The following is an 18,627-nucleotide window of genomic DNA, read 5'->3' on the forward strand; positions in this document are numbered from 1 at the left end:
ATAACACTGACTGATACGGGTGGTAATATAATTTCAGATCCTTTCGAAGCTGTAAGCACTTTCAATGAGTTTTATTAATTGTTGGCTCATCTCATACGCCATACAAACGAGTTTGGTGCTGTACTTCAAACCCATTGAGAAATTAATTTGTCCTTAGTCACATTACTAAGAATGAGGTATCTAATACAATTCTTTCCTTGAAACCAAAACCTTTATGTGGTTCTGATCTCCTAAACTGCTGAGGTAGTTACATGATGTCGTTTCTTATCCCTTGGCATACATTATTGATATTTTTTCAAGAGGGTATGTTTCCAGATGCATTTAAACATGATATTGTGACGCAATTGAACAAAAAGGTAAATAAATGATATATTTGCAGCAATTATCGACGTATATCATTACTGTCGACTTTCTCCTAAATCTAAGACATTGCTACGTTATTCAATTCCGTTTAACAATATTCTATACATGGTCTTTTTATCTACGGTTTCTTAAGTTCAAGTTCAAGCCATTGCAAATCTTACCTTAATTGCAAGTGTAAGTAAGAGACATCCAATGCAAATGCAAGTAAGAGGCAACCATTTCAAATCTTTCCTTAACTGCAAGTGCAAGTAAATAGACTACTGATTTTTTAGATAAAAACAATATACTTAACCCTAACCAATTCGGATTTTATTAAAGGAAAGTAAACAACGGAGGCTATTTACAATGTAAGTCATCTCGCAAGCTCTTGAGCCTGGAGAATGGGCAATGGGAGTCTTGTTTGATTTCACCAATATGTACCTTTGATATGTTTTCTATTATTTTATAAAAGAAAACTCACAATTCTCCAATAATGTTTATATTTTAACACGAGGCCTTTCGACATCGAAGATACCATCATCAGGTGTGAATCAACAATTTAAAACAAATATTAGCTTCGATGTCGAAAGGCCTCGTGTTAAAATATAAAAATTATTGGAGAATTGTGAGTTTTCTTTTATAAAATACTAGAAAACTGATATTTCCAAGAAGAAGAGCTCCTCCTCCTTCACCTTTGATATAGTCGATCACAATTTACTCCTAAAAGACTATTTTGGGAACTCTCTTGGATCTCTTCAAATCTCAGGAGGACTCGAGAGGCTGTTCGAGATCCCTTCAGGGATTCTACAGGTTGTGAATTAACTGTTTTATCAAATTCAAATGAGATAAAGTACAGGGTTCCTCAATGATCAGTCAAGAGTCCTCTACTTTGTCTCTATTTATTAACTATATGCCATCTTGCATTACTGGCTTCAATGCTAAAGTAACTCTGTTTGCGGATGACGCTATCTCTATAAAAGCTTAGAGACGAACCCAACCTTGAGATTATTTGCTTTGAAACCAGTTTATGCAGTAATGTTGGTATCAATGAAAGCGACTATTGCTGAATAAAGTAAAAACTCAAGAACTAGATTTCTGTATCACCAAACGATCGGAAGAGCCAAAAATGGTTGTGGGAGAGGTATTACTATATGATAAAAAAGTTTCTTGTGGTATATATTGATGACCAACTAAAATTTCAGATTTATATTGATTTTTCTGAAAAAAAAAACCTAAAGGCAGAAATATTTGTAATTCGTACTTTATTCAAGTTTGTGAAGATACGAGTAATTCGGGCCACCTGCTATAGGTTAATATATCCATTGCTTATGTTGCAGCCATTAGCGGCAGGGCCGAATGCTGAAAAATACAGGCCCCTGAACGAATTTTAAAAATACGCACAACCTGTGGAGCGGGCTCGTTAATCGTGGTTTAGGGGGTATGACAGATCCCCAATAAAAGGAAGGTTCGGGGGCCCTCCCCCGGGAAAATTTGAGAAATTAGGTGCAAAATAGTGATTTTAAAGGAATTTACGTTAAATGTACTGTATTGTCTAGCCTGTAAATATTAATGCTCCGTCAGTTATGACATAATGTTTGGGTGATACAATTTAAGTAATTAGACAAATTTAATATGGTTGATTTATAACTCATGTTACTTTAGGTAAAGATAGGCTACAAAACTAAACATAACGAGGGCTTTGTTAAATTTACCCACAATATCGTCCCAAAAACGCCATACAGCCCTGCCTCCAACTTTTTCATCTTTCGAACTAGATATTCCTCTTAATATCCTTCTATCTTATTTATCTTCTAAAATTGTCACCAGCTTTATCTCTTTATATAATCGCAAAAGAGATTCTATAGCATCAGTTCGACATGACCATCGTGTTGTTGACGCCCTTTCAGGTACTAGAACGTTTATTTCAGTTACTGCTCATTTCAAGCAGTCACGTTATAGTCTGGTATCTGTTGGTTGAGGCAGTGAAATATACAAAGATCTCTTACAAAAAAGCTTACAGCATTAAGAATACAACCGGCTGCAGCTTGTAGTACCAAATTGAATAGATGTCCAGCACAAGGTATCCATGCTGCTAAACTGTTTTATTCTAAAACGACCTGTTAGAACCCTTAATTATTTCCCGCTCATTGCAAAGGTGTTGTTGTAAGACTGATGTCCAGATTATTTATTTTGTTCACGATCACAGACCATTAAACATCTATTTTGCTTTGTGCCCTTAATTAGGCATGAATGTCAAAAATATTTCAAAAGGTTTGGAATCTTCCAAGGACCTGAAGACCAAGCTGAGTTGGTAAACATAATCTTCATTGGGTACTGAATCTAGAGTCGTTGGGAAATATTTACACTTCTTTATTCGTGATATGATCTCATCTAACACTTGTTTTCCTATTGTATTTACGACTTCCTCGCATATTGTAAAAGATAATTAGTTTATGTGGACTACTTCCGTGTGTTCCATGTGTTTCAAGGCGGCCTCTTAAAAACTCGTCATACTGTACTAGGAGCTCTAAAATCCCCAGGTAGTTGCCATTTCGTTCCTGGACCTACAGGACCTAAGGGTTTCGTTCTCTCCCCTAATTATTAAACCTTTTTCATTTATAAACACACTTATCAAACTTATAAGGACTTCCCTCTATAAGGGTGAGGAGAGTGAATCACGGTCAAGTACCAACATGAACCCTTGCCCGCACTCACACAGGTGCGGTACCGCCGCCCGCTTCTCACACCGGTGAGAGATACGAGTACTTCAAACGTACGTCAACCCGTTGCTCTGCTCCCTATATCACCATACGCTACTCCTGTACATTAACAATAATCTTCTTGCATCAAGTATGTACGTACAACGTACTACCTATGATAATAAAACATGGCCAGTGACATTATTCTGCAATTGTAACTGTAATGCGGGCCCCTAGGCCATCCCCCTTCGCCTATGTCGTCTATTGTTAAATACAGCCCTGATTTGAGGAATTTGATGCGAACGCACTAGGTCAATATTCAAATTTCCAAAGAGGGCGTTAAGAACAGCATTTGGAAATCCTTGCCGATTTTCTTATAAACAATCTACTAGAATTCCAATATTTTCACCTTTCCATATATTAAAATTTTGAATTTCTGTATATGCGAAAACACATCTATTTGTTCCACGTAACAAACATCCCAATGCAATACAATCTAGAACAGTTCAACAACGTTACTAAGCGTCGAATTAGTTTCTTTGATCAGGATATCCGTATTAGAGGCGTTAATCTTGTTAATGCACTGCCAGACTCCCTAAGGTAGAAAGTGACGTCATTAATTTTGAAAGAGGTGTAAAACTCTTTTTTGAAACTACTTTGTAATAACTCTTTGTGGAAACTAAATATACGAGTATTTACGCTATTGTACAGTTGAATACTATTCGTAATAAAAAGTTTTAGTTTTGAGTTTGAGTTCAAGGAAACATGAGTGAGATAGTCCCTGCCATTCTTCCTCATCCAATCTCGATAAGGAGCAGTCTGTATCCTAATCTTACCAATCCAGTCACTCCGGAAGCAACGCAAATGTCCTTTTAGGACTAAATGTCACGAGAAGGCTTCCTTAACGTCTTGTCCTTAATGATCAGATCGACAATTGGCGGCTCTATTTCTAGAGCAGCAGCTTTAGCGTTCTCTTCTTCGATAACTTTACGTTTCATTATAAACGACTGAGCAAACGCATTTTCGTCCCGTAGGATAGATTCCAATAGACACAAAAATCTTGGTTGATTCCAGTGCAAACGCTCGGTAACAGCTTGGTCAGGGTTGAGATAGAATAACTCGCGACCTTTTAAAATCTTACGTTGAAGCAATATGCTTTGGAGTTTGTGGTTAGATCGTCGGTGACATTGAATGCGAATCTGAATATGGCGTCGAATCAGCGTATACAAGAATTAAAATCTTCCCAAAGCCTGTGTTAACGCGTAAACAGCAGCGCTAGTTCGTTGGGGAATCACGTTGTGTATACGTTATTTCCATTATACAGCAATCGCCAAATGAATTCTAGGTAGTCTTGTTCTGCACTCGTGTCTCAGGAAAGGGAATGCTTCAACACTTAATTGACGTTGAACGATCTCAGATCCAGCAGTTAAACTTTCAGTTTTGTAGCGTGTAGGCGTTTGGCACTCCATTGGTGGACTTGTGCAAAACATTGGTGGATTGACCCTTTCTCGTATTTTTATTCGTCGAGCAACGTTGTGTTTACGGAGTTGTTCGAGGTGAATATCCTTTCGTGGCCAAGTTCTTCACAGCATGAAACATCTTGTTGTGGGCGATTTTTAGTACGGGGTTTGTTGATTTATTTGTCGTTTAGCTGAGCCATGAGGCTAGTATGGCTTCTTTTCTTAGTCAATCGTACCGGGCATGTCTGTCGATGTTCATTTTATTGGCACGTTTTTCGATTAATTTCTTTTTTCAAAGTTGACTTCTTGTCTGCGCTTTGGATATCTTCCAGCTCTTCTAGCATACATTAATCCTCCTGGAAAACACAAACAATTGAAATACGTAAGGGTTATTAAAACCTCCATCTGACACACAGTGTTCGTTTCAGACATGGATATATGTAGGCATGCAAGGACTTGTAGGCTGTTTGTCAGATAATTTGTTTGTTGATTGATTTATTTAAAATGCAGCTGAGTATAAATATAAGTACAGGGGCCAGAAATCGTAAATTCTGACGAAAACATTGGTCAGAAACGTGGATCATCTAGAATTTTCTCGGTTAAAACCAGCACCAATCGATTTCTCGTGCTCAAAAAAGACAAATGAAAAAGAAAAATTAAAAAATCCTAAGTTAATTTCTTACAAAGAGCTAGTTTTAGTTAATACTTGTAAGATTTCGCAACACTGGTCGCAACCTTTTTTTATTTCCAACATCAGATTAACTCACATTAGAGCAGTTTAAATGATTCCAATGCATTTCTTACTTCAAAACTGAAGTATAATGTTTTTGTAACTTTCAATTATTTTTATACATATTATAAACTCATATTAGTACAACACTTAGGTACAGTACTGAACAATCTTACTGTTGGTAATAAAGACTATATGCTTTGTCTTATTGTAGTAATTTACAAACAACTATAATGTTCAATTAGAGGAAAACTACTCGCGGGTATTTGAAACATTTCCACGCAATTTTTCGGATTGCCCTTCGCCCACACACATATTGATGTACATGACTGTTGGATAAAATCTTGTTATCTACTTATTTACTCTATGCTCTGGGATCATGCGGCTTATCTCTGTTATCAGTAATGAAGCGGAAGATTAGTGGCGTAAGACTGCACTAAAAAACGTAAACTGTTGTTGTAAATGTTAAACGATTCACCAATATACTTACACCCACACAATCCAATGGTCATAATCGCCAATTGGACCAGTCAATTACACCTGTTTAATGGATAGTTCTAACATCGGTATGTGTTTTGGTCTTATTAAGAAATATTACTAATATGAATCTTTAGTTCCATTATAATGAATAAGATATGGGAGTATGTAGATTTGGTATTTTATTAATTGCATTTTTGTGTCTTTAATAAAATGTATTTATCTAAGCTTCAGATTCTATTTATATTTTTAAATCACTACTCCTTTAATTTTTTTATAGCGCTCATAAGTTAAGAAGAAATATAGAATTAAGGCAAAATTCAATTTTTGAGTTTTCGGCCGAGATATTCAATCTATTATATAAAAATTTAATATTATCTATATATGTTTGTTCATGCGTGTGTTTCACTCAGGTATACAAAAACTACTGGATTTATTATATTGAAATTTTAAAAGGATATTCTTAGGGTTAGCAGTTCAAATACATGCATATTCTAATTTTAAAAATTTCTCTGGGGTACGCCCCAGTGGTCTTTAAAGCTGTGAAAAATTCCCTCTTTAACTCTAAAGCTGTATTACAGCAAACGCACTTAAATTAAAGAGCTTGTTCATTAATCAAGGCCGCTGTGTAAACATTGTTTTATGACAGCATAACCATATGTTTAATAAATTTATAATTTGTTTACATTTGTAGTCTTGAAAGCATAAAGTAGTCCTCCTCCATAGTCTAGAGGGTACTGTCATGGATCTCTAACTGAGGGATCATGGGTTCAAATCCTGGGGAGGTCCAATCATGAGAGGAATAATAGCAACAGTGATTTAAACAAGCGAGCATAGCCTAAGAGCTGAGGCTTAAACGAGAATAAAACAAAACATAAAGTAAGCTTGATAGTAAGATAACCTTACAAGAAAATTCTTATAACCAGACAAGAAAATTAGAAGTCTTAGTAAAAATATACTTTTAATTGTATGTTTTAGCAAATAATAAGCATGCAGTGCTTGGTTATTACTGTAATGCAGATATCAAATATAAAATCTTATCTTAATTTTACTACATATTCCCATATTGTTATAAAACCCACATTATTTGTTTATTCAGATTTAAGATTTATCTATTTACTGCCAAACCTTTGCTATAAATTTAAAGTCTGAATAAAACCCATCTTAGATGTCTTTAGACAGAAGTAGGTTTCTAAGACTTGCTTATGAATATCTTCTTGATTACAACAACAAAGCAAACTCAATTTTGGTATCAGAAGGCTGGAAGTAAATTATAATGACTGAAAGTATATACTTTATGACTGAAGTACTGTAGGCTTCTCAAAAGGGGTTCATAAACTTCTGTAGCTGATAGTACTCATTATTTAAAACAAAAAATGTTCTATAAACATAGGTTGAGAAATGTGTTTATTAGTCGCAAGCTGCCATTTTGTATTTTTTATTAAAAAATTATATCCATAACCAGTAAAGCTACAGATACCAAACTTTGAACATAGGTTATAGAAAAATAAGAGGAAAACTAAAAAAGAAATGTGTAATTTGCTCTAATATTAACAAAGTAGTACATGTTGAAAATGTTTAAAGTTAAATAACAAAAATAAGCAGTATAGTTATAACAAATTTACAAGATACCAACTATTTTATCATTGTTGATAGCAAAGATAGTGTATTCCATATGCTGACAAGAGATCGATAAGTTATTGTCACTAGCAAAAGTCATCAATAGTTGTAGTTTAGATAAGTTGAGAAAATATAGTAGCGGGCAGAAAATCAGTGTTGAGTTTAGACAGAGTTATTCAATTTTAAACAATTCATTATAGAGTAAAGTTAATGACGTAGTTATGATACTTAAGTAAAGTTGCACAAACCCATATCTCCCAAACAATGAGCATTTAAACATTTGTAAAATTGTTTTATACCACAGTTTGGCTTTATTCAATGAATGTAAATACCAACTACTATACTATAATTATGCCAACCAGTGAAATAATTAAATAAACAAAATTTCTATTTATCCGGGCTATTTATAAATGTGTAACAATTCCTCTTCAGACTTGAGGAATATTTTTAAAATGTGTTCTTAAGGATGTTTCTTACAAACTAATAAATAAATCATGAGTTTTTAATCTATTTAAAAGAGAAACCGTTCTTACTCTCTTACTAAACTCATCTTGCAAAAATATACTTAATTTTTAGGAGTATTTGTTCAAAGTGAACAAGATTACATGGACTTTTTTATATTTTCTGTACTCATTTATGTGTGTTCTGTAGAGTTGAGAGAAGAAGAGGAGGAGGAAGAGTTGGAGAACTCCTACTCACAGGTTGGTCTGGAACCAGGAGAGCAATTCCAGGTGCGCTATTCTGTACAGGAAGAATTAGGCAAGGGAAGGTATGGAGTGGTACACAAAGTTAAAGACCAGCAATCTGGTATCATTGCAGCTGCCAAGTTTGTCCGCTGTGTCAAGAAACAGGACAGGGTAAAAGTGCAGGAGGAAATCAACATCATGAACAATTTAAGGCATCCTAAACTTCTTCAGCTAATTGCAGCCTTTGAAAATCCTAAGGATATTATTATGATTATGGAATAGTAAGTCCTGGAGTTTAAATGGATACATTAATAAGTAAGAATAAACAATGTTGACATTTACATAATCTTTTTTGTGCAACAAATTCAATTTCAATTTGAATTTTTTTATATTAAAATATTATGTACAATAGTGGGATTCCAGATATTCTATTAACTATGCATTTTGGGGTACCAATAATTTTAATCAGTAAGAATTAAATTATGTGCAGTAAAAAGTAAAAATTACTTAATTTTTAAGTTTACAACATATGTCTCTGCCTAAGTAGGAACAGTTTTATTTATAAATATTGGTACATATTAACTTTCCACTAATATTAATTAGGACTATAACTAAGTTACAGATTTCAGCCTACAATTTTAATGTACCTAGGGTGTTAGAATTTGCACCTCATGTTGATTATTGATTTCAGTATAAGACTAACTTGGATTGGTGGAAATTTAATCCACATCCAAGGTGTATAGATGCATACTTTGAATATTCATCCTCATCATCCTAAGTGTTGAGAAACCACCCTGAATGGTTTTAAATCAGATCCTGAAACCTGTACTTTGCTTGTTCCATCATAAAGTCTAACACTTATCATATATACATTTTTATACACTCTGCTCTAGAAAAAAAATCTTTATGTTTTGCTCCATGTAAGTACTTACTCATACTTATAAATGTATATCTAAATATTAAGATGCTCATAAGCGCTTTTGCACTGGAGTCACTAAACGTTATTCAGGATTTAGAGGGAGTACAGACTTACAATATTTATTTGCATGAGTACATTGTCTTCCTGTAATTTACCATTGATAATATAGTTTAAGATATTGCTCAGGCCCTATCTAAGGCAAAAATTAAGCATTTCTAAATGTAACATAATTTGACTAAGACTTACATTTTCACATTAATCCTATAACTGGTTGCTTTCGATCCGTACTGGTACTATTTTCAGTCAATTTTAACTTATCTTAAAACTGTTATAAAACATTTAAAAACTTCAAACAATGTATGAAATGTTATAATAATAGTAACTGTTTTCAGAAAACTGAAGGAAATACTAATAAATTATGGTATTAACAAATTTATATTCTTATAATTAACACAAATTTCCACATTCTGAAATAAGCCACACAAGGTATTCTTCATTTTTTTACTGTCTATTCTTATATCTGAGTATATAAATTTAAAAGTTATTCAATGAACACAATTATTGTATGCTAGTAATTGTATATAATTATATAGTTTAAGAGCGAAAGCTTCATTAGATAAAATTTCTATTTTCTTACGTCTATGTTTCTTTGCACATAGTCAAAGTTAATGCACTTTAAGCCAGTCATACCTTTTTTGTAAGACTGTTTCTAATTTAATAACCACAGAAATTCAACCTGCCTTATTATTGTTTCAAAAAATGATAAGCAACAATAACACTTTGCAATGTCAGTTTGAGTTGATGAAACACTTTTCAAACATGTGACATCACTGGTGATGACAACAGTTGTTACTTTTTTGAATAAGATTCTTTTGTTGAAGATATATTAATTTTTGAAGGTAAATTCTTACCTATTGATATGGCAATACTTTAATAGATGAGAATTGAAAATTTTTATTGACATAATTTTGAAACATATATCATAAAAAAGAAAAAGGTTTAACCAACATTTATAAATATATTTAAGACTCTCATACGGTTATTGTATACCATGTAATAATAATTGGAAATTGGAAGGTAAACTTTTAAATGCTTTTCTTAATCTTCATAGATCAAAGTTTATAATATAGGGGAAAAATACAATAATATCACCACTGTCTATGTTTCATGCATGTTTTCTATTTGTAACAACATAGTTCTTGAAAAAGAACAAAATAAATGAAGGAATCAATGTAGTAATTCTGAATGGCTTACTGTTACAGCATATCGGGAGGTGAGCTGTTTGAGCGTGTTGTAGCAGAAGATTTTATGCTTACTGAGCAAGACTGTGTCCTTTTCATGCGGCAGATTTGTCAAGGAGTGAGCTACATGCACAACAACTGCATTGTACATTTAGATTTGAAGGCAAGCTATTATTAAATAATTTTACACAGCCAGCAATATAAATAACAGATAGTGAAAAAGAGGGAAACGGAAGAGAAAAGTATTCTGTGAAAGGCACTATACCTACAATATTGACCTCATAGTTAATGTGACTCCCACATGTCTTAGAATGTGCCTCTTAGAGATTATAATATTTTAAGACAAATCGCTGGTTTTTTCTCTCATCAATCTATAACACCTATAGATTGAGTCCTCAGATCCCAGCTCTAGGGAAAATTCCCAATAGAAATCTTTAAAGCATTCATACGAACTTGGAATGCTTGAAGTCCAAATGAATCAGTAGTCAAGTTATCTGAAGTTAGATTACCAATACAGACAGTGCCACTTAGGGAAATACAGCTTAGAACTTTATTCAAAGTAGAGGAATTATTTGAAATATATAAATGGAAAAGTAGAGGACAAATTGTGAGAGTTATTTCTATGTATTCATTCTTGGCCTAAACCCATTCTGTTAAATAATACAGTGCATTAGAATTAATTTTATAATTTTGTTGCTGGTAATGTAAAAAGCATTTATTTAAATAATTTTTGTTTCTAAATTGTAACAGAGCATAGATATACCCCTACCGATCATCTCTTTGAATGGCATTTGTAAGTTTGCTTGATCTTAACATCATTCTAAACGCTTTCCTTCTTGACGTTAGTCATGTATTAATAACTTTTGTTGATCAGTGTAGATAGTATTAGTAGTAGCAGTTAAGGAAATCTTAAACTATACTATTAAATTAAATTTATATATTTAATTAACACCACTAGATTTCTGATTACTATTTAAAAAATGTTAAGTGATTAGATTTCACTTGCTATTCTCTGTATTGTTTTTACCCAAATGTGTGTAAGTTAATGTGTATAAAAAATTATATTTTTAGCAAATTTGTTTTTATAGTTGACTTACCAATAAAAATAACATAGTTAATTTTCAACTCTTTGTTGGTGAATTTATGCAATGATTCTTTTACAATTATTTAATAACATATTTCTACAAATGCTGCAAAAAGTATAAGTTTGTCCTCCTCTATAGACTAATGGTTATAGTTTTGGCTCTCTAACCGAGAGATCACCGTTTCAAATCCCGGGAGGTCCAATCATGTATTTTGACAATAAAAACCAGTGAACATTGAAGCCAGCATAGCTAAGACCCTGAAAAAATTAGAGAGAAAAATGTGTAAGTAAACAACCTATGTGTGGTTATATTGTGGTCTTTTATAATACTTGACTTAAAGTTCATGTATTTTGAACTTGTTTTATTTTGTTCACTAGAACATTATAGTTGTTGTGTATGTAAATTATATAAATAAATAATAACACTAACATAATAATATTATTGCAAGTAAAATTTAACTTTATAAATAATCTTGAGAGCTTCATGAAAACTGTAAAAAGGCTCTTTTTACTAGATAATGCCCAAATCTTAAATCAAATGTATAACTATAAATAGTTTTCTGTGAGGAAAAATCAGAGAGGCTTGCACAGCAAATATTATAGGATTCAGTTGTTTACACAAAGCCTTTACATGAGTTCCTGTTGTAAGAGATTGTCATCTATGTAAGTTCCAAATAACATTAACTAGGGAAGTGAGTTTGTGTATGGAAAACATTATTAATTAAATTTAAATTTAATTAAATCCTTTTCCGTTAAACATTATTGTCTCGGTCTTAGGAAAGTTAAGATTATTCATAGAACACATTGACTAAGAAGTGTTGATGAATTAACTTTATTGCAAAAAGATTTGGTTTCATTAAAAAAACCTTAGCTGGGGGGGGGAGATTGTAAAGACATTGTTTTGACTAATTTGAACATATAGAATCCAGATGAGCAGATGAAACCAAACCAATAATGAACCAGCATGAACCAATAATAAAAAAGGCCCAACTTGTTCCGTTCCTTTCTTTCTTTTTGCTGCCATCTAGTTTCTGCCATTACGATTGCCATTTTCTATTGGCCTCTGGTCAGTCGTAGGTGGGTAGTTGGCGAAAGCAGACCTATTGTGACCTATATTCTGTAGTTCAGTTTTAATAATTAGTGTTGTGTTTAGTTTTTTATTAAGTGCATGTTTTAGAATTAGTGAAGTTGACACACAAAATGGTGGTTATGATTCCTGATTTACACATGTCACAACGCTTTGGTATGATTTGTTTATTTTAACCTAGTTTGTAGTTTTGTGTTAGCTTAGTTGTTTACCCGAAAAAGAGATTAGTTTGCAGATCTTGAAACGTAGTGTTACTGATTTTTTTATATCGCTGAACGATGGCAAATGTCCAGAAAAATCCTGTTTCTTTCACAATCATTCCATTGTCAAAAAACCAACTTCAAACAAAGAACCATAAACCTTGCCATTTTGATTCAATTAAATTGATAGGTCTAAAAAAATATTGTGGGTGAGGCCCACTGAACCCCCAGCTTGACTGTGAGTACAGAATATTTCCAGATTCTCTTGTAGCAGTAACCTCTCCCTCCCTGTTTGATAGTACTCCTACGTAGATTCTCCTGTGTAACAAAGTATTATAGGATTTCAGACATTTTTCATTGCTGTATTTTAATGAAATGGAACACTATGTTTCAAGGATTGTAATCTATCCTCTTTTTAGGTATCAAAAAAGTGGTGTTCTATTTTAGTAACATATAACGTTGGCAAATTAATGTCTGAAATTCAGTATCCTTTCAAATCATTATCATCAACAACAAGTTTAAGCAAAACAAAAGTGTTTATATTCATGATTCTTAAAACATCTTTCCTAAATAACTGTTTCACAATTAAGAGTTAAACTACCTATATTATTACTATATTATAGTTATATTTTATGAATTTCCTAAATATTCAATATTTTGTGTCTGTTTTATAGGATTTAACAAAATCATTTACTTATAATATCTTATAAAATATGTTTTTATATTACTCCAGCCAGAGAACATCATGTGTCACAAAAGCTCATCCCATAAAATCAAAATTGTGGACTTTGGCTTAGCCCGTAGACTCCAGACCAATATTCCACTCAGAGTGTTGTATGGAACTCCAGAGTTTGTTCCTCCAGAAATTATCAACTATGACCCTATTGGAGTAACATCGGACATGTGGTCTGTCGGAGTCATCTGCTATGTTCTGTGAGTTCAGTCAGAAAATTTTATTTCATATTTCAAGAACAACAGCATTTGAACAGTACATAAATGTCTATCCCGTCCTTTTTGGGCCACTGAGTCAAAAACAAGTTAATTTGTGTATAGTGTCCCTCACATGAATAAACAAAGAACGGTATAAAATAATTATCTTTCTAGAGCTTTGATTTTGAAAGAATGTATTTCCTCAGACTTTAATCATTACTCTAACTGTGTCTGTATTACTGATTATTGTATGCCAGTTATTCATATAAGTTTTGATAATGCCTATGCCCATAATGACACACAGTTTTTAATTAAGGTGTTTCCGTTGAAGCACAGAACTATTTTATCATTTTACAAAATCTAATTGAATAGTAGTATATATTATGTTTATTCACATCTTTTGTTTTTATTCCTTCAATACATCTCATGGAATTATATATATTAATAAATATCTACACTGAAAATAATATGATATGAACCTCAGTACGGTCTATCAAGCAGCGACATGTTTGGATACTAGATGTTGCAATACGTAAAATCTCTAGATTGTTTAAGGATTACTGATCACACAAAAATGTTTCAACTTTTAATCTGCAAAAGTCATTTATAATTTACCATGGCATCACAACACCCTAAATTAATAAAAGTAGCAACAAAAGGTTAGAGTATAATATACCGTATGTTATTTAGACATATTCTTATTTTAGTCATTTTGTAATAATATGAGAATTAGTGAATGATTTTAATATTACAGGTTATCTGGGCTCTCTCCATTCATGGGTGACACCGATGCAGAAACATTTGTTAATATCACACGAGTGGATTATGACTTTGATGATGAAATGTTCAATACTATCTCTGAGGATGCAAAGGAATTCATCAGTTCCCTTCTAGTGAAGAAGAAAGAGTGAGTTATTGCCAGCCAGCTGTACGTGGGCTTAGCAGCCACAAATTTGGTTTATATTGCAGTAATCAGTATTATTTCTTTATTTAAAGTTTGTTTTTTACAATGAAAGGATAGTGAGGGAGACATGAATTTTTCTAACATTTGCCATTGTTCAGTGACACAAAAAACCAGTAACACTACATTTCGAGATCTCCAATCTGATCTCTTAATTAGGAGGATAACTAATGTAAAACTATTGATTATTTGTGTAAATAATATAAAATTAAAGGTAACATAATTACAGTCTAGGTTAAAATAAATAATAAAATTAAATCAGTCATACCAGAGCATTGTGACATGCATATGTAAGGAATCAAAACAAAAATGTTGTGTGCCAACCCAATGAAGACAATCTCTAGGCTCTAAAACCATGCACTTAATAAAAATGTCAGTTGTGATTCTTGACTAATGTATGTTACAAATGCTATGATATACGCACAGGCTGCTTGCCCATGTAGGCTAATTTCCATTTTAGAACATAATTATGTTAATATGTAATAAATAGTTTACTTAAATTATATAAATAATATTTATCCAACTACTTTACTTAAAATTAAATTGTTTTATTTTATCGCCACTTAGTGAGTACAGTAAAAGGGTAATTTACTATTTATCAAATGTAAATAAATCTAATATCTATGTGTATATGTTTTTGGAAATAAAAAATGTTTCTATTTCTATATGATTCTTAAATTAAAAACCTAGATTGTAGTTATGTGTTATGTTACTTTTTCCATCTGAGGAAGAGATGAGATTGCTAATCTTGAAATTTAGTATTACTAATTTCTTTATTACTGAAAAATGGAAAATCTTCAGAAAATTCCTGTTTCCTTCAGTTTCATTTACATACTTTATAATATATATATCAATACACATTTTTTTAATTTACATTTTCTGTAATAGAGAATATTCCAGATACTTTGTGTGCCTCTGTTATATTTTTTAATCACTATTTTAATTATAAATCTATCATGTAACATAATAAAACTCATATTTTCTGTTAATTTATCTCCGTGTCAATTACAGGATGAGAATTTCTAAGGTGGCAGCAGTTCCTAGTGCCATACTATGGATAATGGGCTAGCAATATAAAAGTAGATTTTATTATTTGGTCAGAACCCGTTTTTGTTATAAGTATATTGTATCTTCTTCTCTCGAACCCTTCCATGGTCTATTGAAATGTGAAGTATTTAATGTTTTATTTACTGACAGTAAACAAAATTAAGTGAAATGAAAAATTTAATTAAAAAAATAGTACCTAATAAATAAAATTTCAAACTAGATGGTTAATAATGTTTAAGACCGTATTAGCACAGTACAAAACATTTTGAATAAAAAAATATACATAAGTCTATATGTTTTTCTAATATAGTATTTTTAGCATTAAAACAATAATAATCCTTCAAATCTATCAAAACTGGTTGAACCATGAACAGTTGCGTATTGAACCGTTGGAGCTTAAAATACAAAATTGTTTCGAACTCCCCCTACTCAAATGCTGGATATTCCACCATTTGCAATAATTACCACTTTCACCTAAAGTGAATTGTAAGTTCAGTATTTTTCAATATTTGGTGATGTTATAGTGCTGTTCTAGGGAAAGATTGACAGCAGATGAGTGCCTGCGGCACAGCTGGCTGACTCATTGTGATATGACTGTGGGATGTGTCAAGCTGAGCACAGATAAACTGAAGAAATTTATCATCAGGAGAAAGTGGCAGGTATGAAGTGAAACGTCTTTTATTTAAACAGGCAACGTTAAGGCCCTATGGGCCTTTCAGGTTAGAACTAACATTTACAAATTAGATGATTACTTAAATCATGAATATTAATGAATTATAGTAATAAATATTTAATATATACAGTAGTGAAAATATTAAGTTAACATATATGGTAAATATTGTTATAAAAGTAACTAAACATCAATGTCAACAGCTGTATTTTTACCACAACCACAGCATCCCAGAACAGAGCTGGCTTAAATTCCGCTATCTGTCCTCAAAACACTTTGTGTGTTATTTTAACTATATCTAAAGAAATACAAATGCAAACCATGAAAAATAGTCTTTATTATTGTTTAAAGAAAATTAGAAAGCATTTCTGGTTTCTAAATGGGCTGACACTGAAACCTTTGGCCATCAGTGTGGGCTGCAACAGCTTTTTCTGTAAAGCAAGTATTAGTTTTGAGTTCTCTGCAGTCTCTAGCCAATTAATATTGTCATATCATTGATAATGTAAATACAATTTAAGCGTGGAAAGACAAATAACATAATCAGGAGTAGTTTGATACGCTTCAGTGATGTGCTTTATAGCCGCTTTAATGGATAAATAGATGTAATACTCAGTTACAGATCTCTGAAATAGTGCTAATTGTAGATAAAATCAAGTTTATAGACAAACCAAGATTTTCTAAATTATTGGAATTTAATAAACATTAACTTGTGTGCACGAGTAATTCGTTACTTTTGTTGAACAATAATGTGTGTCTGCAATCAGGTAACCAGTCACTAACTGCAGAATGAAAATTGTACAGCATATCTCAGCAGCTGGCAGAGATGTGGAGCACTCTAGATTATTTTGAGGGAACTATTAAATCTTTCTACTGATACGGCAAGTCAGTTTACATCTCTTATAACAGAATTGCCTCAAAACTACTAAACAGTTGCTTATTCTGCTCACAAAAAAGTTAACACAAAAAACTTGTGACAAAATGCGCCTTTGTGTAGATACAACTTTTATTCAAATAAAACAATAAATGGAGGAAATACACTATACAAATTAGGTTAAAAATTCAATTATTTTTAAATATGCAATTTAAAAACAGTACAAAAACTGATTATTCGTGGTGTAGTGAAGTTGTTAAAAATGGACCAGCCCAAAATTTAAGTATTAACATTATGGAGTAGTGGCACTGCTGTCTAGCTTATTTGTCTCCAGTTACATTTTACGCACTGTAATAACGGCATTGTGATTAAATATGTCGCCTTTTGTACACTGTGAGTGTTATATATTTAGATTGTAAATGAACTATGGAACTTTATTTGCATGAAAAGAATCTACAATGTATAAGTAATAACTATATATGAATCACATTAAATATATTATGATTTGAATTGGTGACAATAATCATACATTTATTTATGATTTAATTGTAGTTGTTCTGAAGGATGGATACACATCGAATATTATTGTGTGCCTATACATATTCAATATTAAATCATTATACCAGGCAAAGGATTAAACATTTAGTAATTGGAGAACAAAATTAAAATTCGTTATTTATATAACAAGGAAATTGACTGATATGCTGCATGTATGACTCAATTGTTGTATAGTGTTAAATAATATGCAGAAGTCTATTTTCCCTTTTGTGGTAAGCCCATAAGTATTAAGAGTGTAAACGAGAAACACTTTTATTGTTTTTATATTGATTGTATTATCTTTTACTTTTATTGGATTGTCAAGTTTTCCAAATTCTTAAAAATGCCCTTGTCTTATCGCATTATATTTATTTATATGTCTATATTTATATAACATTAATTCGTACACAAGGTTTACTGGACAGTAATCAGCAATGGCTTCCAAATAAATATACCAAGTGTTGTCATAATATAGATAACAAGTACATTGAGATTTAAATTATAATTTATGTACTGCAAACTGAAAAATCATCTATATAAACCTTTCAGATATAGCGATTTTGGTTGTTAAGAACTTATTATACTGTTACTGATAATTTTGTTGAATTGCTTACTCTAGTTTTTATTCATTCTTGTTCATTATTCTAGTTAAAACTTCATTTTTTATTCCCTAGAAAACAAAAAACGCTATCGTGGCAGTGGGCCGTATGACAACCCTCTCAGAAACTGGTTGTCACTCCAGTGACTCTTCATGATTGTACTGTTGACTTTGACACCTAGTGTGCTTGTCTCAAGAAAAACTTTCTTCAGCACGTCCAATTGTTATAAAACATTGTTTAATAATACCTTTATACTGTTCAGAAAATATAAGATAAGTATATTATACTGCACAATTTTGATTATTTCTTAGCCTGCACTAACTTTAGATTACATGAACAAGGAGTTCTTTGTACTATTTAGGTTATTAAACTTTCCTTTATATGGTTCAAGTGATTTTATTAAAATACAACAAGTAATATATACATAGAATGTATTTATTCTAATTTAAGTGCTTATTGTGTTTTAG

The 18,627-nt window shown here is 31.9% G+C and overlaps 1 protein-coding gene across 1 annotated transcript; it reads left to right on the top strand.

Moving 5' to 3' along the window:
* The first annotated feature begins 5,617 nt into the window (after positions 1–5,617).
* LOC124363598 (myosin light chain kinase, smooth muscle-like) lies at positions 5,618–18,451 on the top strand. Its single transcript, XM_046818857.1, has 7 exons — positions 5,618–5,797; positions 7,980–8,295; positions 10,196–10,337; positions 13,279–13,478; positions 14,230–14,382; positions 16,019–16,142; positions 18,236–18,451. Exons 1-7 carry the CDS (start codon positions 5,779–5,781, stop codon positions 18,314–18,316), a joined length of 1,035 nt encoding a protein of 344 aa, XP_046674813.1. The 5' UTR covers positions 5,618–5,778; the 3' UTR covers positions 18,317–18,451.
* Positions 18,452–18,627: the final 176 nt, after the last annotated feature.

The sequence above is a fragment of the Homalodisca vitripennis genome, chromosome 1 (genome assembly GCF_021130785.1).
Source record: "Homalodisca vitripennis isolate AUS2020 chromosome 1, UT_GWSS_2.1, whole genome shotgun sequence".
In the NCBI taxonomy this organism is placed as follows: domain Eukaryota; kingdom Metazoa; phylum Arthropoda; class Insecta; order Hemiptera; family Cicadellidae; genus Homalodisca; species Homalodisca vitripennis.

Bases quoted from the DNA above. Each gene is read 5' to 3' on its own strand.
- LOC124363598 (XM_046818857.1), top strand. The intron at 10,338-13,278 runs GCAAGCTATTAT...ATATTACTCCAG, and splicing joins TTGTACATTTAGATTTGAAG to CCAGAGAACATCATGTGTCA. The intron at 13,479-14,229 runs GTGAGTTCAGTC...TTAATATTACAG, and splicing joins GGAGTCATCTGCTATGTTCT to GTTATCTGGGCTCTCTCCAT.